The sequence below is a fragment of the Bos indicus x Bos taurus genome, chromosome 4, assembly GCF_003369695.1.
Source record: "Bos indicus x Bos taurus breed Angus x Brahman F1 hybrid chromosome 4, Bos_hybrid_MaternalHap_v2.0, whole genome shotgun sequence".
NCBI classification, from domain to species: Eukaryota; Metazoa; Chordata; class Mammalia; order Artiodactyla; family Bovidae; genus Bos; species Bos indicus x Bos taurus.
Genome location: NC_040079.1, coordinates 100,506,760 through 100,532,819, shown reverse-complemented (window position 1 = coordinate 100,532,819; position 26,060 = coordinate 100,506,760). Strand labels below are relative to the sequence as shown.

General features: G+C 33.3%; 1 protein-coding gene across 12 annotated transcripts in view; it reads left to right on the top strand.

Moving 5' to 3' along the window:
* Positions 1–26,060, top strand: part of PHF14 (PHD finger protein 14) — a 239,355-nt gene that overhangs the window by 125,391 nt on the left and 87,904 nt on the right. For 8 of the 12 annotated variants that reach the window (XR_003510849.1, XR_003510848.1, XR_003510846.1 and 5 more), the window contains exon 17: positions 15,367–15,484. Coding sequence is in view for 6 of the 12 variants with exons in the window: in XM_027540052.1 (XP_027395853.1) it covers positions 15,367–15,484 (118 nt within the window). In the remaining 6 variants the exon portion in view is untranslated. The other 4 variants (XR_003510851.1, XR_003510850.1, XR_003510852.1 and 1 more) reach the window with 4 other exon arrangements.

The window sequence follows — 26,060 nt, the reverse complement described above, 5'->3', positions numbered from 1 at the left end:
GCAGGAGAAATATCAATAACTGCAGATACACAGATGACACCACACTTATGGCAGAAAGCAAAGAAGAACCAAAGAGCCTCTTGATGAAAGTGAAAGAGGAGAGTGAAAAAGTTGGCATAAAACTCAACGTTCAGAAAACTAAGATCATGGCATCTGGTCCTAGCACTTCATGGCAAATAGATGGGGAAACAGTAGAAACAGTGGCAGACTTTATTTTGAGGGGCTCCAAAATCACTGCAGATGGTGATTGCAGCCATGAAATTAAAAGACGCTTACTCCTTGGAAGAAAGTTACGACCAACCTAGTGAAAATGAAGTCACTCAGTCATGTCTGACTCTTTGCGACCCCATGGACTGTAGCCCACCAGGCTTCTCCATCCATGGAATTTTCCAGGCATGAGTACTGGAGTGGGTTGCCATGACCAACCTAGACAGCATATTAAAAAGATCTTTGCCAACAAAGGTCCATCTAGCCAAAGCTGTAGTTTTTTCCAGTAGTCATGTATGGATGTGAGAGTTGGACTCTAAAGAAAGCTACTGCTAAGTCGCTGCAGTCGTGTCCGACGCTGTGTGACCCCATAGATGGCAGCCCACCAGGCTCCCCCATCCCTGGGATTCTCCAGGCAAGAACACTGGAGTGGGTTGCCATTTCCTTCTCCAGTGCATGAAAGCTGAGCACCGAAGGATTGATGATTTTGAACTGTGGTGTTGGAGAAGACTCTTGAGAGTCCAAGGAGATCCACCTAGTCCATCCTGAAGGAAATCAGTCCTGAGTGTTCATTGGAAGGACTCATGTTGAAGCTGAAACTCCAATACTTTGGCCACCTGATATGAAGAACAGACTCATTTGAAAAGACTGTGATGCTGGTAAAGATTGGAGGTGGGAGGAGAAGGGGATGACAGAGGATGAGATGGTTGGATGGCATCACCTACTCGATGGACATGAGTTTGAGTAAACTCAGGGAGTTGGTGATGGACAGCGAGGCCTGGCATGCCACAGTCCATGGGTCGCAAAGAGTCAGATGCAACTGAACTGAACTGAAAGACATAAAGTGGGATCCTTTGAGTCATTTGTGATGTAGATTGAAGGTAGATTGGGGCCTGGATTCATGCTAAAGACTTGGAGAGTAGGGTAAAGAAGCTGCCTGCCCATGCAAGAGACGTAAGAGATGTGGGTTTGGTCCCTGGGTTGGGAAGATCCCCTGGAGGAGGGCATGGCAACTCACTCCAGTATTCTTGCTGGAGAATCCCATGGACAGAGGAGCCTGGTGGGGAGCACCCCATGGGGTCCAAAAGAGTCAGACACTACTGAGGCGACTAAGCACTTAAGTACACACAATGGGGATTCACTGAAGGTCAGAGATAACAGGGAGAATAGTACTTTTATGAGGTTGATATTGTGGTGGCCTGTGTGATGAATGACCAGTTTGGGGGCCTCGAACTTAGACTGATGGACAAATAAATGGAAAGGATTCAGTACATGCAGGGGACATAACTCCACACCAGTGTTTACAGCAGATAATTAGCCAAAAATGAGGAGGCAAGGAAGAAAGGGGTGTATTAAACCAAACTCTCCCTTTTCTTTCCTTTCCCATTTTTTTGGCTGACTTATGATGTCTACACTGTTCTCTACTATGTTATTCTGTACACTTGAGCTTCTTCATTGTTTCCTCTTTTTCCCTGGCCGTGTTTCTCAGTTCCAGTGAGGCCTCCTTGGATTCCAATCTGTTTGCCTTGGCTGTCCACTTTTTTTTATTGCTAGTAAAACTGGTATAACTGCATTCTTTAGCTCTAATATATGTTGATTCCTCCAAGTTTCTGGTTTATTCCTTGCCTAATTAAATGACCTAAACCTGAACTCCAGTCACTAAAGGAAGTCCACCAGAATCCTCCCTGTCTGAGCAGGCCACATGTTCTCCTGCTTCTTCATTTTCTCCTGAACCCAGCTGTTCTTTGTTTTCCGAATAGCACCACTCCAAGGTTGTCTTGAATATTTGCTGAATCATTTAGGGTAAAAGGGTCTAAAATTTAAAATTGAATGCTTTATACTACTGTTCTTGGGAGTTACTTAGTCATCCCTAACACTAAGGATATTGCCTTTGTACCTTAGACCTAGCTTTATAAAAAACAGTGGTTTAAGTTAATGTCTTTAGAACCAAACTGATGCTGTATAATACATCACGAAGAGATTGGATTTTAAGGAGGAAATTCAAAGATAAACTGAGTCTTGTGAAGGAAGCTATACTTGAAAGTTTTTTTTTAAGAATGCTCTTCTGTTAGTAAAAATTGGGAAAGGGATGTTTAATGTTCAAAATATATGTAATTGGATAATGCAGGTAGACCAGCTGCCACCGAATCTTTCTTATTAGAATAGTATTCTGATAAAATTTGGGTTGAAAAGAAAATGTTTATTCATATATTTTTTTTCCTTTATAACTAAGCTGATTTGATGATTTGATTAGACATGTGGAGTGGCTAACTTGCCTCACACATTTAGTATTCAATGATGACATTCATTGATTTTTCAAATCTATATTAAACCATTAAACCTTCAAATAACTTAGTATGATTTATAAATATTTTTGTTATCTGTGTTTGAATTTTTAAATTTTCTTTCTAAAATAAATGCATTATAGACTAGTAAATTGTAAAAAAAAAACAGAAGCCTGAACATGGTAACCATTAATTACATAGTGAAGTGTGGTATTTCTGGAGTATGCAATTTTAGAGTAGTAAATGTTATAATTTTTATCATATATAGCAGTGAAATATTTCTCACTTCACGCATTTATTTTTCAGTAAAATTTATTTTTTGTAATTTTATACTCATTATTTATTGCAATGTGTTAATATTGTTAACTTATACATCAAAGGGGTTACTCAGTTATTTAGAAAGACTGGTATTACACCCACAGCTCTGCTACTGGTTAGATGAATGACCTTGAATTACGTTACCATTATAGTCATTTTCTCATCTATAAAATGAAGGTCTCAGCCTCATGTTTTCTCAGATTTTGTAACTCATAGTAATTTCAAAACAAATCCTATACAGTTCTGAAAAGGATCTCACTGTCAATTTGGCACTTGAGTCATCTGCTCAGTATCACTACTTAAGTAACAGGCAAAGAGCCCCTGCCAGGAAAGAAGTGTGTGAGTCACCCATTCCCTCTAGAGGCTGCTCTGATCACTGGCAGTTTCCTTCTCCAAGTCAGCTAAGGTATCTCTTCTAGACAATTTCAATCATTAGAATCATATAAAACAAACATTATCTAACTTCTAGTGTTAGAAACCAACAATATTGTTTTCTGATTTTTCTTTTTCTTTTTTTAAATCAAACATCCCGTTTTATCTGTTCTCCTGTAACAAGGTTTTGATTTGTGGTGTTTGTATAGATTTGTATAGTTTTGGACATATGGAATAGACATAGTAATTGGAATTAGAATTTGTAGATAGGATATGAATGTTGGAGTTGATGGATTTTGAAGTCTAGATAATAAAATATAAGAAAATCATATTTTAACATTTTATTAATAATTGAACCCTTAAAGTCTTTATGAACTAGAGATCAAAATAATGCTAGTGTTAAAATAATGCTTCCTGTATCCCAGATCCTCTTCTCTGCTCTCTGAATGTATTATCTCATTCAGTTTTTAACAGCAGTCGTATGAGGTGTGGACATCTCCATTTTGGAGATTAGATAACTATTCCAAAGATATATTGAAACTGTGTTATATAAATTGTTATTAGAATATAGTTTCTTCCTTTCCAATACACATACTACTGTAGTGTTTGATAAATCTAATATTGTTCATGTTAGTTGCTGAGTGTTTAGTTTTATATTAGTTTATAGAGTATTTATTAAGGGCCAGTGTGCTAGTGTTTTCCATAGTTGATCTCATGTAATCCTCAAGGCAACTCCAAATTAGACAGATATTCATTTTACCCCCTAGTTTATGACTGAGGAAACTGAGAAGTTTTAACTTGTTCAAGACCACACAATAGGTAGAACAGGAAGTAGTAGAATTCAGTTTGGAGTTTAGGCAGTCTTGAATGTGTTGCGAATGCTCTAATCGTTAGGCATCCTGCAGACCAGACAAATGCTTCTTTAGCGTATTTGCCTTCATTGGGGCAAAAGTAGATGTTTCTTCTTGGTCAGCAATTCCAACTATACAAGAAGCTTGCCTCAGGGAAGCCCTTTGAAAATATTTAATTCCCTTTTTTCCTACATTAATTTGTAAGTAAACTTATTAGAAGCACATGGAATAAATACAAAGTCAAGGCTTAACCTCTGATATAAAAGACCATATAGTAGTCTTCTGTCCTAGGAAGGTAGCACACAGGATAAGTCATATTGCTTATTCTGGAAATTAAGTGAAGTCTTAGAATGGAAGAATATTAGTGATAGCTTTTTAGTGTTTTCAAAGTTAAATCTAGTTTAATTAGAATTTAAAGCAGATGTTTATGGTATCTAGTGTTTCTATACTCAAATTCCTATCAGTGTCGAATACAAATACATCTTTGGGTTGTCTGCTAGTCTCCATTGTATTTACATGTAGGTTCAAGTTAAATGTGCTTCTGTGATAAATGATGTGGTTGCTTCCTCTTGCATTATGCTTATCTAGTAGTGCTTAACCTGCTGACAAAGCGTTTCTCAGAATAACAGGTTTAGAATGTGCTTAAAGCTCATCACTTGCAGACTGAAATGCTGAGAAAAGTTAGCACATGTGACTATTCAACAAGGGAATTCAGCTCTTCCTGTCTGTTTCCTTGTTATTCAGTGAGGGACTTCTGTTCATTCTGTTTACTTCTCATATGTTGATAAGTATATTTCTCTGAAAACTATGTTTCATGTTATATTCTTTTTTTCTTGTACAATTTTGTTTTTCCTTGCTTTGGAAGTATTCAGTTTGGCATGGGAGTTCTTCAGTAGCACTTTGTCTGTGATTGTGCCACTTTTCACTTTCTTTTTCTCAGTAGAACTTAGAAGCATTAAACACATCTCTCTAATAAATATTGAAATGAACTTTTTCTGTGATTTGTGACTAGTTGGCAATTTCACCTCACATACACAGATGTAAATATCTGAAGAGAATGATAAAATTTTGTTTACCACAATCAAAAAAGTTACCTCAAATTGCTAGGCATCTAAAATCACTCAGAAAGTTTATTGATAGGGAAATAAATACAAGAAACATTGATGAAAGTTTTGAAAATAAATACTAGGCATCTAAAATCACTCAGAAAGTTTATTGATAGGGAAATAAATACAAGAAACATTGATGAAAGTTTTGAAAATAAATACATTTGAAAATAAATACTCAAATGAATGACTTTCAAAAATTTGGTCAAAATTAGTGTATTTATAATCAATGACCAGGTCTTTACAATGACATGTATTGTGTCACTTGTTGCACAGATCTACTCAAATAGCTAGTTAGGGATATACTTTTCATAATTGTAACAAAGCATTTCCAATATAGTCTTTAATAAAAGAAGGCAGTGGAGGCCCAGGGAGTAAGAATCTGAAAATTTCCTCCCTGAGACTCTCTACTTGAGTAGAACCAGTCCTGTACTGTACTGATTACGTGTACTTGGTTTTAGCATAGTTGCATGCTTTCTCAAACATTATTAAATTGCTATATTTGATGAGAAGATAGCAAACTGCTATTTTTAAAACATTTGTTGATTGAACTACATATTTGCTTGTATAAATGCAAGCCCCTCATCATTTTTATGCTTTCTCTTTTTGTTTAGTAAGGTTTATTTTGACAACTAAAAGCAATAAGAGTAATGCAAGAGGCTACTCAGTGTTTCTAATGATAGAATAGTTCCAGTTTAACTAGTAAAAACCTTTGCAAGATCATGGCATTTAGATTCAGGGCATCTGTCTGTTTGAACCAGATCATGTGTTATTTGAATCTACCATGGTTATTTTTAGTATGTTTCATAAGACATAGTGCAGATCTGCTGTGATCTTTAAATGTTAATGTTCTTTTCTTATCACTTTACTGTGTAGATACCCTTCATGAGACCCAACTCTGCCACAGCTCATCCTCGGAGGCAATCCTGGAAACCTCTTTTATAAGTGTGATTTTTTAAATGTGGATAACCCTCTCAATAGAGTACATAAAGTAAAGGAGAACAGCTATCTTGTCCTTCCCATAAGCTTACCACTGCAAAAAGTTGCCTTTGCTTGTCAGGTTTGAATAGAATGTAATTGATTGGTTTGTTACTTGGACTGACAAGGCAGTTAATTTGCCTCTATGGATTTTTTTTTTCTCTTTTTTTTTCCCTTCTTTAACTTTTTTTTTAATCAGAAACATTTGATATGTACATTGTTGAAAAATACTAGATAATGTCTTGTCAGAATTGTCCATTAAGTAATGTCTTCCCCTCTTGCTTCTTTGGCAAATGATATAGTGTTTGGACTTACTAAAGAGTTGTGGAAGCCGGACTTACATGCAATGTGCTACTCATTGTTGTTGAACAAATCAAGTAACAAATAAGAAAGACAATGCATTCCACTAGTCTGCTGTTCTGTTTCATCCAGCTAATACACATATTCATATATGAAACGCTACATTGGGAAACAACTGTAGACTATATTAAATGTTACTTTTACTTATAATAATTCAGCAAAAATGAAAACTTGTGAAAGAATATGCCATTCTAGTTTTGACTCATTAGTTCTAGTGTGAAAGCACTAGTATTATTAGCATGCAGTTTTTACAACTTCAGATTTTAAATAAATAAGATATATCTGTGTTGATCTCTAGATATTTTTAGTAACCAAACTTACCGAGTCTTCATTGACTTAATACAAACTTTCTCTGTTTGGTTTAATTTTACTTTTCTCAACCATAAATATGAGGTTACAAAATAAGGAGAGAGATACAAAGCTTATTGACTATACAACCTGCCAAATGAAAGATCTTCATCAACATCTGTATCTTTCCAAAGGTTTGCAGAATTAAAATTTGATCTTCAAGCTTTAATGATCCTGTTTTAAGTCAACGACAGAAATATGTTGAATATTTCATCACTTCATCTTGAACTGATTTAGAAGAGACTCTTTGCTGAAATTGAAATGCATATTTACATGTAAATTGTCAACACGTCTCATGGAATTACCTGATTTATAGATGTGGTTTGGGACATCTTTTCAGGTATAGTGGCAATTGAAAATAGTTTAAACGTTAGAAATAGAGTAGGAAATGTTACAGATAATCAAAAGCAAGTGTCAATATAAAGTTGCTATATGCTAGTAATCTATAGTTATACTAAGGAACCATAATTTATTGGATCTGTAGTAAAAGTAGAATGTATATAAAATATGTATAAACTGAGATCATCAACTTATTGAAAGACCTTGTAACATTGGAGGAAAAATATTAATAACCTGTAGCAAAACCAGTAGGCTTTTTTTTTCCTTAGGAGAAGGACTCACTGTTTATTGCTGTATAATCTTAAGAAAAAGTTGGTAATGATTACTGTTGCTGAATTTAAGAAAAATGGCAGATTTCCATTTCCTTAAAAAAGAAATGGCTAATTCATTGGGACCTGATCCTCCTTTGATACATGATGAGAAATTACCAGTGGTCATTTTATTTTAGACTTTTCATTTTGAAAAAATAATTAAGTCTTATGCTTTTGATGTCACTGTCAATCAAAATCCTTTCCACCTTTTTCTGTTTGTAATAACATACTGTCTTCATTCTCTGTCTTACTTTAATACTTCTGTGGTAGATATCCTGTTCCATATTTGGTGCTAGCCCTAAGAATCTTGGTCATAGATCACAAATAAAACACTTTTTCCTAATAATCTCCTAGACACTCTTATATTTCCAGGGAACAGAATTAACCCTTTTCTGAAATTGGTCCAGTTGTTATTCAAAGGAGATATTAGTGTATACTTACGGGGATATACACTAAACTGTTCATATTTTACAGACATATATAAGAGAAAACAGCCAAACAAGTGAATGATGGTTCATTGTCACATAATAGGGAAAGGAAAGAAAACACTGAAATATCAAGGGGTAAAATAAATAACTCGGAGATACAAGAAGAATAACATGACAGTATATAGCAGTGGTTCTGAAACTTTGTAGTGTATCAGAATCACAGGAAGAATTTGTTTAAAAGCAGACTGCTCACATACCACCAGTCTTCTTTTAGTCCTCTACATTTTACTCCCTCCTCCTTCTCCCTGCAGTTCCTGAATAAGTGGCTCTGGGATGAGGCCAGAAATTTTGCTTTTCTAACAAGTTCCCAAGTGATGCTGCTGCTGCTGGCCAGGGACATCCTTTGACAACCATTTGTATATAATATTTTTTAAAAGAATCATGGTGTTGTGCTTGACATCGATTGATTGAATGTGGCTTTAATCTCATTAAAAGGCCCTTAAATTTGCAAAAATATTTATTTCTAGGTAAAAGGGATTGTGGTAATTCTATTTACAACACATGCAGTATAACTTCTTTATTATACATAAGTTCAATTAAATAGGTGTTTATTTTATACCTGTTACAGAGATAGCCGTATTTTAGGCACAGAAATGAATCAAGGCGCATAGCCTTTGTCCATAGTAACTTTGTTAAAATTTGAAATTAGGATTATGTTTAACATGAAAGCAGAGATTAGCCTTAACCTTAATCCATTTTAAGTTTGTAAATGAAATTTTTTTATCATTTATATATCGTTATTCATGTGTTTGTTTATCTGATTTTACGTTTTTAATAGTAAAAATAGATTGATGATAAATAATAAGAATATTCACACTCACTATCCTATTTCCCTGTTTTTACATCATACACTTAAAAGTGAAGGTGAAGTCACTCAGTTGTGTCCGACTCTTAGCGACCCCATGGACTGCAGCCCACCAGGCTCCCCCATCCCTGGGATTCTCCAGGAAGAACACTGGAGTGGGTTGCCATTTCCTCCTCCAATGCATGAAAGTGAAAAGTGAAAGTGAAGTCGCTCAGTCGTGTCCGACTCTTAGCGACCCCATGGACTGTAGCCCACCAGGCTCCTCTCTCCATGGGATTTTCCAGGCAAGAGTACTGGAGTGGGGTGCCATTGCCTTCTCCCATACACTTAAAGAGATCATTATTTTTAAATACTTAATATTCTTTATTTGACAAAACTTACCACTGTTTCACTTGTTTCTCAGTATGGGAATATTTTTATTAATATTTCACCAAAATCTTTTCAAGAAATTCAGAAGGACTCTGCAGCAGAATGATATATTGACATCATTAATTTTTCTTTAAGTTTTCTGAAATCATTTCAACAATTAAAACTTGTTTAAGAGACTCAGCTTTAGAGTTGCATGATATATGAAGGCAGAAATTTTTTCCTACTTGTCTGAGTCAGCACTTTGCCAGTTTACATAACACTAAGGATTGTGATTTAAAATATTTCTGATCTGGACATGCTTTGCAAATACTACTTTTTTTTTTTTTTTTTAATTTAATAAACATGTAGGCCTCTTTCTCCCAGTACTCAGTCTTAAGACTTTCTGTAGGTCTGCTAATAAGATTCATTGCTGTTCAGGTACATAAGATACAATGAAGTTGGATGCTCATGCTGGGCTTTGTAAATAAAATGAGATTGACCCCCAGCCATTCTGTCATTTACCTAATTTATGTTGTAAAATCAAGATCTACACTATTGATTAGAGAATAATTAGTTAATTATGAGCAGAGAAATACAAAGTTATACGGGACTTGAGCACAGCGGGTTGTACTGCTGAAAGATTTCCAAGGGCATGAGCAGATGGAGATCAGTTTATTAAAGAACGAAGCAGACGTGTTTCAGGTATGAAAATGTCTCATCGTTCTCTTGTGCTGTGAAGAGGAACTTGACCTTATTGTGCATTTTCATGTGAATTCTTTTGTTTCATGTTTTATTTTTTTCCTTTCACTTTTAATCTTATAACGTGGCTGCTGCAGATGTAGCAAGCTGAATTAACTCCATTATTTAAGAGAAATTAAAAATGAATTTGGATTTCAATAATTATCCAAATGTTTTTTCCAATTAATATACTTAATGTGTAAAGGATATTTTTGTGTTTCCTACCACTCATTCATTCATTATTGCATGTGATGGAAATCTATAGTAGCATTAATAAAAATATGTTCAAGAACTCCATATTAGTCATTATATGTGTAATATGTTATAATAGACATTTTCTAATTATTTAGAAAATGCTCATATAGGTTATTTGCACTAAAAGGGTTGTAAAAAGGAATAAAGTTTGCCTTTGCCTTTATTGATATTAAGTGTTATTCTAATATTGGTAGAATGCATCATTTTGTGCAAGCTTGTATTATTTTAGAGGTGATTTAACTCATGGGACACAAACCTGCATTTTCTCCATCTGTTAAAATGAATAAAAGAAATAATTGGCCACCGTTCAATAAAAGAGTCTATCACTACTGGTTAATATCTTTGTGTAGGTGTTCTAACTGCTAGTAAGATTTTATGTAAGTAATCTTATATTCAAATACAATTCTTTTGATCATTCTTATATAGAATTTTTACATAGAAGTGATGAAAAAGGAAGAAAATCCAACCCACAATTCTCTTGATACTTAATTGTGTGTGTTCCTTTTTTTAAGTGAACCAATGTAATAGTGTACATTTTCAGAGTCAGTTTTGTTTTACTCCATATAGACTTGAAAGGGATCTAAATCAAATGTTCATTGACATAAAAAATAGCTATGATTATGGATCATCCTAGTTATAATACATGTACATCACTTTTCAAGTCCCATGTTGTAGATTTCTGTTCTTCCTGAAATTTAGCTGATCATCTAGCTATAAATTATATATATATATATATAGGAGGTACACTTAACTTATTTTGGTTAGTTTTTGAAAGTAGTTACTTAGTGTACTTTCCCAATAAAATTATCAATTGGAAATTAAGGGAGTTTAAGAAACCCTTTGGAACACTAGCCTGTCTCTTAGGTGTAGATGGAAATGTTTCTTTTTACTTATATGCATATTCTCAGTAATCAGACAAACACAAGATTGATTGCTTCTATGGATCACAGGACATATGAACATAAATCATTTTCTTCCTCTTCTTTGTCTAGGGTGCTATACTTAACCGTATGCTAAGTAAGTATTTTAAATACGTATAGAACTATGTTTATTTGGTCACTGTATTTTGTTAGATGAATGTGTAAAAGACTATATACATATAGCTGCTTTACTGTTTAAATCTGTATCCATTATAAATCTGATGAGTAGAAAGTTGTATTTAGTAAGAATCTAATTAATCAGGTTTCCTTTTATTATAAATGGGATTTATTTTATCTCACTTAAAATTGTAATTTTAGAATGTCCTATAATATGTTAATGTGTACAAGTTTATTAGATGTTTCGAGGATATTCTTTAGGTATCCAGTTTGCATTTTATTAAAAAAAACTTTGTGTTTCTTTATACATTAGTTTTATATTATCTTTTGCTATTTTAAGACATTGTCTTTGCATTTAATATATGTGCCATTGGTATAATAGTCTGTTTTTTTAGCATAGACATTTGTGTTATTTAATAAAGTATATTGTGTTATATCAGTATGCTTTTGTGGGTCAATGACTGCTTTTTTCACAGTATTTATTATTTTGATAAATATGTTCCATATTATGTGTTGCAGTTATATATTTCCAAGTATATGTCAGAATTAGATGTAGCAGTCATAATAATTGAATCAGTAATTACTTCAACTGTTTCAGTTTTTTGGTAGCGGAATGATCACAGATCCTTACGAGTTTCTGATTTTTGAGTTTTTAAAATGATCTAAATTTGTAACCTAAGCCATAATTTGTTGGCTGACAAAATTTGCCAAAGTTAAAAAAGTGGTATGTGTGCGCGCGAAATAAGTAATGCACTATTTTTACCATCTAAACTGTTCTTTGATTTCTAGGATTCTTAATGGTATCTCTTACATTAGTTTATAGTGAAGTAATTCTTGCAAATTCTACTGGAGTTCACTTGTATCACTCAGGATATTTTTGTTACCACCACATGAAGCTATAGATATTTTCAATTAAATAGTTTAGTATAGAACAAATATATTTTTTTCTACATGGAAATAATTTTAGTCATTTTTAGAAAGCACTTATACTTATTTAGTAATAGTTATGATTTCAAGATTTGGGTTTTCTTTTTCTGTTTGCCTCTCCTGGATTTTGGCAGTTCCTAAGTGTATTAACTGCTGCTTTTTGCTATTAATACTTAGTCTTGGAATTGCAGTTTTTATTTACTAGTGAGTGAGCTATAACTTCAGAGAATTCCTATATCACTCCCTGATTCTAACAAGTAAGTTCCTCCTTTCCTCTTGAACCCAACACTAATACATGTGTTCTATATGTAAACTAAGTCATTCTAAAAAGTATAATTAATGAAGGAGTCAGTAAGGATTGGATCATTTCCAAATAGCATCTACTCAATATTATCTTCTAACAAATCTAACATATAAAATCTTTTCCTTTTGCATTTTTTATTGAGCTGAAAGATAGCTTGAGTTTACAGTTAATTGAAATCAGCTACAAATCTGAACTACTTCAGTGTCACAAACTTGTTCTTAATTTATTAGATTGAAAGAAAGAAACTGAAAGTGAAGTTGCTCAGTCGTGTCCGACTCTTTGCTACCCCATGGACTGTAGCCTACCAGGCTCCTCAGTCCATAGAATTTTCCAGGCAAGAGTACTGGAATGGGTTGCCATTTCCTTCTCCCAGGGATCTTCCCGACCCAGGGATCAAGCCCATGTCTCCCACATTGCAGGTGGACGCTTTACCGTCTGAGCCACCCGGGAAGCAATTATTAGATTGAAATATCTGTGTATATACGCATCTTTATATTCATATACCATGAAGGTAAAAGGTAATGAATTATGATTTACCTCTATATTCATATAGTGTTTGATTCTAGTTGTACAGTAGAAGTCATAATTTGCAAGTTTACTATGGCATGGACTTGTAAAGATACAGTAGTTAGGTTGTAATTTAATATGAACTAGGAAAACATTAATATTATAACTCTTCACTATCAAAAGCCTAGATTATTGGCAATCTAAACTTGCTTTAAAAAAACCTAAATTAAGCAAAAAAGACTATAGTTAACCAAAATTGAGCCCATGTACTTAGCAGCTCTCATTTCCATGTTCTTTTAACTGTCAATTTGCACAGATTTGAGTGATCTGTTTTCTGAATCCACAATGAATTATTGTTGGGGAGATGCTGCTTAAATAACACTGACAATATCAGAAAGTAGTGACTGATATTTTTCAAGCAAGTGAGGACCTAAAATAGTTGAATACAACAATTTAGACAGTATGGCAGACTGATGATATTCATTTCCAGACACACAAGTCTGGCACAACTGTTAGACATGTAGCAGTATCTATTACTCGTGTTTGTGACCCGGGGATGACAAAGATAGAGTAAACCATATCTAACAGATTTTTCTTGATGAAGCAAAGAATGTGATTCTCCTTAAATTTCGCATTGAAGATGACTGAAATACTAGTTTCCGTGCTTGAAGGAGTGCACTCTTAGCCATCTAGAAATCTCTAGCTTCTCATAATTCAGAAATGCTTATACTCTGAAGGGTCCTGTATGTGTTTAATGTAACTGGAACCTTGAAAGGTAAATAAGTTCAATTGAGAAGAACATAAAATTGTACAGGCTTGCTATTTAGTTTTATGTAATGTTTGATGTTAGCTATTTATTATCTATTATATTTTCTTAATAATAGAAAAATAGGTACTTAAACATTTTAACTACTTTTAAATATATTTTGGATAGTTGTATAATACTGGCACAACAAATAAAGTACCATTTATTATTCCATTTGATTTGATTCTTTTGTATAGCTAGAGTTATTATAATAAACATTTTTATTCAAGTCCATCTCTTGAGTCTAAGCAAAGGTTTTTGGAAAAGTACTGAAGTTTGTTAGGTTTATAAGAAGAAAGTTGTAGAGGAATGCATACATAAACTTCGGACATAGAATTTTGTTTTAGACTTCTTTATACCTGAATAGCTTAGCTAATTTGCTAAATTTTTTGAAACTCTTGATTCCTGAAATGGGAGATTGGGTTTTGTAGAATGATATGAAAATTTTACTATAAATGTAAATTTACAGTTCCCTTTATTGTGAAAATAAATTGCTTTTCTTTGCATGTTGTTTATCACAGTAACTCCTTCCCCTTTTTTTCTAACAAAAGTTATTGAATAGTTATTTTGTACTTTATTTAAGTAACATATTACTTAAATATGTTGTCTATAAAATATCCTCTTTGCTTTCCTAGTTATAAATTCCTCAACTTTTTATGTTTTAAATCAATAAGGGTAACTTATACATTGAGAATATGACAGATTGGTTTGGAGAAAATATTATTTTTTTAACTTAAAGGAACACAAAATGAGGAATATAATCCTTTCTATAAAATATATACAACTTTGTTATTTGTTGTTAAATTTTCATCTTGTTATTCCAACTGATGCAAAATTCATTTTGAAAAACACTGAAATAATACAGATCTTTCTTCATTGTCAGCAGGATGAGATTGTCTGAAACGAAGAATAGGTATGGTAGTTTTCTTAGATTTTGTACCTCATAGGTAGCAAAGACACTATCAAAACATTTGTTAATAAGCTTTAAAATGTACGTAGGAGGTACTTTGAAAACCCACATGCACTGAAAGTGGCAGGTAAATTTTTGAGAAAATTTGTATTTTAGAAAATAACATAAAATTCCGAGTATGGTTTTTATTTGCTATAGATTATGTTAGCATGCTGCAAACATTAGAAATTGTTTTTAGAATCGACCTTAACTTAGAGAGTGAGTGATGAGATACACAAATCGTATAGAATTAAGCTTAGTGTGGCCTAGTAGAATTCATTACATTTAAAATTTTTTAAAAATACTCATAATGTATTAGATTGAATTCAGTCTTTAATTATATGTATCTTGTATTATTAAATATTTTAAAACTAATAGGCAAGTGATTATTATTGAAGTTCAAAATTGAAAATGTTAATATTAGTTTTGAACACATGGCTATACACATCAATTTATTCCTATGGTCTTAACATTTCTACCATCAATGTGTTCTAAATGATATTTGTTTTGTTTGTTAATTTTGTTGTTTTGGTATTTTGTTTTTCCTAAAACATTTATTTCAGGTTTGGATTGTCTTTTTCATAAACATTAATTCAATAATCTTGTTAGCTAAGGATAGAATTAACAGTGTTACAATTGAAATATATAGTAGTTTACTGGTTTTTTGTTTTCTGAAAATATGTTTTTTAATATTATTTAGATACACCATAAATCTGTTTACCCTGCAGGTGTGATGAATGCAGACTGTGCTACCATTTTGGTTGTTTGGATCCTCCTTTGAAAAAATCTCCTAAACAAACAGGCTATGGATGGATATGTCAGGAGTGTGATTCTTCATCTTCTAAGGTAAGGGGGGGAAAACCTGTAAGAAGAAGTCTTGTTTCTGTTTATTTTGATAGCTTTTCTACATCGCACCATCAGCTTCCTCAGTTTAAAAATAATTGGAATATGAAGGACCAACATTTTAATCTGATGCCCTTGAAGAAAATATTGCTTTGGTGATTTTATTGCCCTTAAATTGAAGAGTAAAGAACTCTACTGAAGTATATAAATTTTCCCTATGAAATATTTTAGCTGTGTTGTGTAGCATGTTAAATAGTCATCTAGTAACCAAAACTTGTCATCTTCTTCTTATTTATCACCCCTAGGGAATAACCAATAAAACCCAATTTAATTTTATACATGACTCATCTTAATATATAATCAACATATTATGAATTTTTATAATGAGTGTTCTTTGAGAAAACTAGTTTTTATATACTAAAATTTTGTATGATAATTATTTTAGATAAGTAGAAAGGATGAAATACCTAAAAATTTGTTTAATAGTTTATCTTCGAAAATAAACTCTTGAAATTATATCTTTTGAATATCAATATTATAATCTTAGACTTCTCTGGTAGCTCAAACCTTTAATTGTGGTGATCAGCATTTTAAGATTACTATGTGTTTTATTTAAAATGTGTGAGTGAATAGCTGGACTCCAGATGCTTTGACTCACTTGACAGATATATTGAATATATTTGAACTAAGACAATACAATTAGGTTAAACAAATTATTCATCTTTAAATAGACAACAAAAGCTGACTGTCTATTGTAATATGAACTTCAAGCCATCTTTCCTAAATGCCACTTCAGTGCATTTGTTTTTCTTAGGACGAATTAAAATTGACACTGAATTACTGTCTGATTATGGAATCAAAAATACTCATTTTATTAGTTAAAATGATTTACTCAAGCTTACCACAGATGCCATCTGTAAAAGCTTTTGTATTAAAAATTACAGAAAAGCATTTGGCTATAGGGAAAAAAACTCTTTATTGTTTTCTCAAATAATGAAATTTATTAAAATTTTACATATTTTATATAATGGTTATTAAAATAGAATATTATGCATTTTATTTAATAATCAAGCTTTTTTACTCAAGGTTTTTCAACTATATGATATCAAAAATAATTTTCCAGCTGTTAAGACCTATATTTAAGATGGAGCATATTTAATATCAATATTTTATTGCATAATTTAAAAATGCTTTCTAGAAATTATATTTAAGTGAAAAAATAATAGTGTACTGTAGATTTTAAATAATCATCTTATGGGACTCTTTGTGATGTAATTTTTCTAAGTGTGTTTTTTGTTTGGGATTTTCTTCTACCGTCAAAAAGTAATTAGGAAAGCAATTTTTGAAAAAACATTTAAAAAAAAAAGAAAAGAAAAAACATTTATTGCATTTTATAAATAAGTCTTTTTGTATACATTCTTTTAAAAATGTTTTATACTACTGTAATTATGTAGCATTGTATTAAATCCAGAGTGCCTTTGTTAAGTTATGTAGTAACTTCATTAATGAACATTGAAAATGCAAGGGGATGTATTTCACATATGTTAGGAATATATAAAATGAATGTTTTGTAAATGCAGTAGGCGCATGCCAGTAGCCATTGAGTTGTTCCCGTATCTTATTTTTCCCTCTGTTTGAGAGAATAAGATCTTTGAACTCTGAATGGAAATCTCTTAGTAAGATACGTGGTTGAAAAGTTGCATTGCACTTGCTGTACTCTGACCTGTGATTGAATGAACACCAGATGTAAACAGCCAGCATTTCCAAACTTTCATCTAAATGTGGTATCTCACTGCTGAATGTCACAGCAGTTTATTGTAAGATTTACAGCAGTGAAATGGATTTATATTTTTATCATATCAAGATGAATATTATATACTTCTACTTTTTTCCTATGAAAAATTAAGCAATATAATAGCTAAGCTGAAAGTTGTGTTAGCGTTAGTTGCTCAGTCGTATCCAACTCTATGGGAATCTCATGGACTTTAGCCTCTGTCCATGGAATTCTCCTGCCAAGAATACTGGAGTGGGTTGCATTACCCTTCTCCAGGGGATCTACCCAACCCAGGGATTGAACCTGCATCTCTTATGTCTCCTGCACTGACAGGAGGGTTCTTTACCACTAGCACCTCCAGGGAAGCCGAATTCATTCCTTTGGATACTTGTGTTAAATCAACTCTGTTTTGCTCACTTTGAAAACTTTCATTCCTGACCAGCAGGTAGTAAATTTCTGTTTACATTTTCCCTTGTGAGGTGTTGACTAGTATTGGGTTCCAAGAAGAAAACATTGATAATGTCCGGTTTACAATTCAGTAAATTGCTGCAGAAACTCTCAAACTAAGAAAGCAGTATATTAACATCTGTCAAAAAATTAGTATCATTTGGGGGCCTAAAAGAAATCCAGAATAAAAGTTAATATGTTTTGCTTGTCCTTTATTCTCCTCTGGCTTTGGTGGAATGATATTTTTTAGTTAATACTAGGTATATTTGCCATGTTCATATATTATAATGATATGAAAAGCTAAGGTAGAAATAGTTATTGCCAGGAGAAAGGAATCAGTTGCCAATAAATTTAGGTGGGGGCAAGTGAGTATAAAATTGTTAATAGCCATAAATACGTATATATGATAGGACTATTAATCCAAGAAGTCTTAACTTTATTATAAACATTTGACTCCAGTGTAATAAATTATTGTATAAGGTATGGGTGTGTAGTTGAAAATGTGCTTGAAAATGCATTGCACTTATACATTATTTAACTGTTAAAACATTGTCTCTAAATTTTTGCCTACTAGTGGAAGCTCTAAAATACTGCCATGCATACTCTGAGCAACATAATGTATTTGTATATGACTTTGTCTTTGAAGTAACGGGTTTTCTTCTTCCGTAAGCTTTATGAGAGCAAGAATCTTCTGTCACTAGTCCTGCCTATTGCTTTTAATTTCACTTTCACAGAAATGAAATTATGTAAACACAAAAGTCGAACAAGATTCATCATATCTCAATCCATGATATAAAGTTCTAGCTCATGAAAGATAAAATATACCCAAGTATATTAATAATAATATATAATTAATGATATTGATTTAATAACAATTTACCTAACAGAATGATTTTTTAACTGAGATATAATTGACTTACATTATGTTAGTTTCAGATATACAACATAATGATTCAATATTTGTATATAAAATTACTTTTATTCTATCCAAACCCACAAAGTGTGATATAAGACTGTCTCTGCCTTATCAGTCCTTCATATCTAGGTCACTGCTGCTGATAGTCGCTTCAGTCGTGTCCAACTCTTTGCGACCCCATGGACTATAACCTGCCAGGCTCCTCTGTCCATGGGATTCTCCAGGCAAGAATACTGGAATAGGGTGCCATTTCCTTCGCCAAGGGGTCTTCCCGACCCAGGGATCGAACCCAGGTTTCCCTCCATGCAGGCAGATTCCTTACTGTCTGTGCCACCAGGGAAGCCCATAGGTAATCACTAGGTTTCTTGAAAAATGACCATCTACATGGGCTCAGATATAAATGTTACATGTAACACACATGGAGAGACAAATCTATACACATACATACAAACACACGCACAAAACATTTTCTTCTACAGATTATGCTTCAAAGATACTTAACTAAGGCAGTAGCTACCCAGGACAATGTGACGTGTTTGTATTCAGTGGGGCTAGTTCATTCCTACCAGTTACCAGCATTAGGTTTTTCCCCTTGTGCTTTGCTATGTTGTGAAAATACTGTTGCCATTGAATGCTGTATGCCTGGAAAATCAGTGCATTTTGTTCTTACTTCTCTGCCTCACCCATCTTTTATTTTTTCTTCCATCCTTACTTTCATCCATTCTCCCTAGCCAAATACCTGAATTCATCTTCAGGTTTTCTTCATCCTGTCCCAAATAGACAGTCAGTCACTTGCTTGTACAAGGACTAGCTTGTACATTTGCTAGTCACAGAATCTTGTACAGGTGTTTCCTTAAATATATCTCCAGTTTTTCTTTGCTCCTTTTCTCTACTGTTATTGCTTTTATTCTTAGATTTGTTGATGTGGTATTCACACGGATTGATTTGCGGATATTGAAAAATCCTTGCATCCCAGGGATAAATCCTACTTGATCATGGTGTATGATCCTTTTAATGTATTGTTGCATTTGGTTTGCTAGTATTTTGTTGAGGAGTTTTGCATCTATGTTCATCAGTGATATTGGTCTGTAATTTTATTTTTTTGTGATATCTCTATCCAATTTTGATATCAGGGTAATGATGGCCTCCTAGAATGAGTTTGGGAGTGTTCCTTCCTCTGCAATTTTCCGAAAGAGTTTCAGAAGGATAGGTTAATTCTTCTTTAAATGTTTGGTATAATTCATCCGTGAAGCCATCAGGTCTAAGACTTTGTCTGTTGGGAGTTTTTTAATGGCAACTTCAATATCAGTATTTATGATGGGCCTGTTCATATTTTCTTTTCTATTTCTTTCTGGTTTAGTCATAAGAGATTGTACCTTTATGAAGACTTGTCTGTTTCTGCTAGGTTGTCCATTTTATTAGCATATAGTTGCTTATTGTACTCTCTTACAATCCTTTGTATTTCAGTGGTTTCCATTGTAACTTCTCCTTTTTCATTTCTAATTGTATTTATTTGATCCCTCTCTCTCTTATTCCACATTAATATAGGGCACAATTCATTAGTCTCTCTTTTTTAGGGTATACTTGATATAGATCTCAACAACTGCTTTGTACTAAAACACCCCAAATGAGGATATTTTGATAGGGTTAAATGAACATGAATAAAATCCTTTTGAAAGAATATATATATTCACCAGTGCCACTGAAGATTTAAATACACATCATATATTTTACAGTGACTGTGCCAGTTATGATTCTAGCTTTTCATCCCTGTTCATGCTGTGTTTTGTGAAAAGCCAAAGGGTATACATGACAGATGATTACCTGAGTACTACAAAATGAGCTGCCTTAGCTTGAGACTTCCATTTGGTTCACTCTTATTTCATCTTTCTAGTACTCTTTTTAGTGGTAATATGTTGAATTCATATGCATGAAAATCTCATCTAAATCCATATGGAAGATTTTCTGGAACTGCAAATTTATGACACATTAGCTCAGGCAAATGCGGTACTTTTTGATAATCATTTGTGTTAGAAATCCCTGAGTAGGGAAGCATGCTTTTTTTTTTTCAATTTTTGTTTCATTTTTCACTTTTTTTTTGCATTGAGCAGCTAGAATTCTATAACTGAAATTCTTGTGTCAAAATGACATGTTGAATATTTATTAGCAAATAAAATAGTCATTGAGAATTTTGATTCTTTAAGAACTGCACAGAACAATCTCTCCAAGGAGTATCTTGCCACAATACATTAAACAAGCACATTTAATTGAACCTGGTGATATTGAAAATTGAATGTCTGAGCTTTATGTATTATGAAGATTTATGAAAAATATAAAATTAAAATGAGTTATCCTTTAAAGTTCTTCTAAATTTGAATTGTATAACTGACCCATAAAAGAGGACTTTTTAATATTTTTGCTATTCATTTGACCTCTGGGATTTTATCTGGCATTAGGTTAGATTTTAAGTTTCTAAATTTAGCATGGTTGACAGAGAAGTCATTTTCAGGTAAAACTTACACCACTTAACCATCTTAATTTAGTATTCTTCTAGAACTTATATGATGTTAGTGGTTATAACAATACGTTTTTTCAAACTTTCCTGAGTTTTGATTTTCCTTTTTACTGATACAGTTATGTGAAGTCTAGAGAAAAGTTGTTTACATAGTATCCTAAATTAGAATCCCATAGAACAAATCTGGTAGTTTGTAGACTTACTAAAAGTCTGAGAATTAAAACTGGTTATCCTTCATGATAGCTAGTTAAATATTTAAACTTCAGATTTCCTCTTTGCTAGATTCCCACACACTTCCAGTAGATCTTGTACCTTAACCTAGGCTAAATTCAGGCAGTTGCTGGTTACTCTAGAATTTTCCCTGGCAGGCATAATTGTATAAATGTCTTTTAAGTCTTAATTTGTAATAGAGTGCTTCAGATAATATTTTTATCAAGTACTTTGAGACTAGTAGCAGTGTTTTGTGATTTTGATAAAAAGTAATAACCATTAACAATTCTAACTATAGTTGGTAAAAAGTGAAAGTGAAAGTTGTTCAGTTAGTCATCTCCGACTATTTACCACCCCCTGAACTGTAGCCTGCCAGATTCCTCTGTCCATGGAATTTTCCAGGCAAGAATACTGGAATGGGTAGCCAATCCCTTCTCCAGGGGATCTTCCAGATCCAGGGATCAAACCTGGGTCTCCTGCATTACAGGCAAATTCTTTACCATCTGAGCCACCAGGGCATTAACAATCTTTGTTTTGCTGAAAATTGTTACTTGGTAAAAATATTACTTGAAGATAGGGTTCATAAGCATGTCTAGGACAATCAAGTAAACTGCTTTTTGAGCCGGCAGTAATGATCAATAAAAAGTTCAATTTATTATATCAACATTCAATTTAAACAAATAAAACACACTAATTTTTTTAAGCGCAATACCAACTGTAGTAGTGTGCTTTATTTATTTAAATTGAACATTTATGTACTGAACTGAACATTTTATTGGTCATTATTGCCTGCTCAAAAAAATTGTTTACTTGACTGTCTTAGACATGTTTCTGAACCCTATCTCCAGATAATATTTTTATCAAGTAACAATTTGCACCAAAACAGATTGTTTATGGTTATTCTTTGTAACAGAATTGGAATCTACACTGATCTGTTAATTCTGTAATCTAGGATAATTTTCATGTGAACTCTGCAGTGCACATGAATCACACTGGCATATCCCAATAAGTTATGGTCAGGTAATCCTTAAGAACCTTTTCAAAAATAGGATTTCTTTCCTCTGGTAAAGTTTGTTAGTTTTTATGACATACATTTTTATATATCTCAGCATCATATTTACAGAAAAAGAAAATGATTAGGACCTCTAAAATACACAAATGTTTTCTCTCAATATTTTGAAAAATTGGAAAAACTAAATCACCTTTTAAGTTACACGTTCTACAAACTTGGAAAACCAAGCCATTTTCTAATTCAGATGGTATGCGGGTTTGATATGTTTAAATAACATGCTATGAACCCTCTTATGGAATACCGTATAATGAGAAACTGAATCAACCAAGATAAATAAAGTGCAGTAGGGTGCCATATATAGGAATATCATTTAGAGATCACTAACTTCATTCTATCCTTTGGTTTCAAAAAATTTTGTTTTTATTTTGGAGGAAAAGTTACCTACTAAAAATCTGGTGGCTAAGCTGAAGGATACTTCATTACAACTTTTAACAAGTTAATAAGAATATTTTTACCTTACTAGCCCAGCATTTGAAACATTAATTTGGGGTTATATAATATACCAAGGAGGAATGCAGAATATATTAATTATGTAAACTTACTATTCTAGTATTCATGTATAATGTGAGTGTGAAAGACATTGTTCATTGCAAACTGATGGTCTTAATTGAATTAAGCAAGCCCATTCTCAGAGTTGTGAAAGGAACACCTGAATAATAGGAAAGGCTTAAATTCTAGCTTCAAAAAACAGAGAGATCATGTATTCTAGATGTACATACAATTATATTTATATAGTTACTTTCTTCTAATTTAAACATTTAGTTTTACCATTTCATCATTTTATAGAGTTACTTATTTCTTGAAGAATTGTCTTTCTAACCTATGTATTGTGGTTTCAGAAGTAACCTTTTGCATAAAACTTCAGTTCAGTTCAGTTCAGTTGCTAAGTTGTGTCTGACACTTTGTGACCCCATGAGTCACAGCACGCCAGGACTCCCTGTCCATCAGCATCTCCCGGAGTTCACTCAAACTCACGTCCATCGAGTCAGTGGTGCCATCCAGCCATCTCATCCTCTGTCGTTCCCTTCTCCTCCTGCCCCCAATCCCTCCCAGCATCAGAGTCTTTTCCAATGAGTCCACTCTTCGCATGAGGTGGCCAAAGTAGTGGAGTTTCAGCTTTAGCATCATTCCTTCCAAAGAAATCCCAGGGTTGATCTCCTTCAGAATGGACTGGTTGGATCTCCTTGCAGTCCAAGGGACTCTCAAGAGTCTTCTCCAACACCACGGTTCAAAAGCATCGATTCTTCGGCGTTCAGCTTTCTTCACAGTCCAACTCTCACATCCATACATGACCACTGGAAAAACCATAGCCTTGACTAGATGGACCTTTGTTGGCAAAGCAGTGTCTCTGCTTTTTAATATGCTATCTAAAACTTAGACTTCTTTAAATCTAAGGTAAGAGAATTAAGGGAAGCCTGGCATGCTGAAGTCCATGGGGTCACAAAGAGTCGTACATGACTGAGCTACTGAATTGACTGAAGAGAATTAAATGTATGAACTCTGATAGCCAGTAAAATTGAGTTCTGATATCAAATATATTTAAGCATTCTAACTTTGATTTTCTGCTAGAATCCTATCAAGATTAAAAAGAAACTAAAAATTAAGGGTTAGTGTCCTGTGTTACATTGGCTATGTTACATTATAAGACTCATTTTTAAAAATTAAATTTATTTTTAATTGAAGGATAATTGCTTTACAATAATTGTATGGTTTCTGTGGACCATCAGCATGAATCAGCCGTAGGCATACCTATGTCTCCTCCCTCTTGAGCTTCCCTCCCACCTTCCTCCCCATCCCACACATCTAGGTTGTTACAGATACCTGGTTTGAGTTCCTTGAGTCATACAGCAAATTCCCATTGGCTGTCTGTTTTACATATGGTAGTATATAAGGTTCCATGTTGCTCTCTCCCTGTGCCCCACTGTCTCCTTCCTCCCCACTACCCCGTGTCCATAAGTCTGTTGTCTGTGTCTGTATCTCTGCTGCTGCCCTGCAAGTATCAGTACTGTCTTTCTAGATTCTCTATGTATGCACTAGGCACATACCCTGAGGAAACCAAAGTTAACACGCTCATTTTTGACATTCTGAAATTAGAATGTGTATCTACAAGTAGCTTGTTTCTTTAAAAAGGTGATAATATTTCTTTTTTCCATAAAAATTTGCCATGAGGTTTAGAGTTATAAACTGAGTCATTGTTGAGTAAGAAAGTAGAGTAATTTAAAATGTACAGAAAGTTGAAGTATGCAGCGTGATGTAGAGGTAAGAGCTTTATAAGCTTTGAAAAGAAGCAAACTGAGTTCAGATATTATTAATAACTATTTACAATGTTTGTGACCTTCAGCAAGTTGCTTCACTTAATGTGAGTTTCAGGTTGCTCATTTGTGAAAAGTTTAGTGGCAATATTTAGAATTTACTTTATCAAGGTGTATGTGGTCAGTAAATAACACGTTTTCTTAATGACTTCTTAAAAATAAGCAGTCATTTTAGCTGTGGAGAGAAGGGTTCAAAATCAGTGATAATGGTCTGATTTTTCAACTGTAGAATTTTTTTTAAGTAATCTGAAGAGCAGTTTGCTGTGTTTTATATATTATCTTTACACATTCCAAGTAAAAAATTTTTCTTTTCTCAGAGTTCTACACTAAATAGAGTAAGGTCATGTCTAAGACATAACGGATACAGGCAAGAGTTCTTTTTTAGGGAAAAGTGTTTTTAACCAAAATCATGTTTTGTTAATAGGTGAAGAAATATCAAAGAAATTTCCCATAGACTGGAGGAATATTATTTCCATGTCAAGGTCATGAAAGCTATAAACTTGAAACTGAGATGAAAGTAAAAAGTAAATAAAATTGAAAAGTAGCAAACTACTGAAGATAGTTGTAAGATAACTTATGAATTTACTTTATCAAGGTGTATGTGGTTTGGTAACAAAAGACTCATCAAGCCTAACAAATAGCTTTTAGAGAAATAAAGTAAAAATGTTAGTCACTCAGTCATGTCTGACTCTTTGCAATCCTATGGACTGTGGCTTACCAGGCTCCTCTGTCCATGGGATTATCCAGTCAAGAATACTGGAGTGGGTTGCCATTTCCTTCTCCACTGGCTCTTCCTGACCCAGGGATCAAACCTGGATCTCTCAAATTGCAGGGAAATTCTTTACCATCTGAAGCATCAGGGACAGGCAACATACTCTTTTTTCACATAAATGTTGCCGTACCTTTAAGGATGGAAATGTGGGGAGTTCTGGGCCATCATTTTTACATTCCTTGTGGTACCTGGAAATTAAAGTTATTAACTTTTAGGGCAACTGTGTAAATACATTTAGAATTCCGTAAAATGATTATGTGCCTTCAATATGTCTCACAAACATTTGTGCCAAAAGAAAGCTTCCCATGAAGTAAATAAGTAAATTTGTACTCATTCTCAGATGCTACTAATGCCTTTCTCTCAAAAAGGTAGAATTTAATACATGCTTTATTTGTTTAAGTTAAAGGGCAGTGATTTATACATGTAAATTCCTAAGAACCCTGACTTGACACCTCATACCTTTCTCTCTCTCTCTCTGCCACCTGCTTCCCTGATTCTCAGTGGAAGAAACCATTAATAATATACATTCTTAATAATAGTTTATAAATGTCTATATTTGTT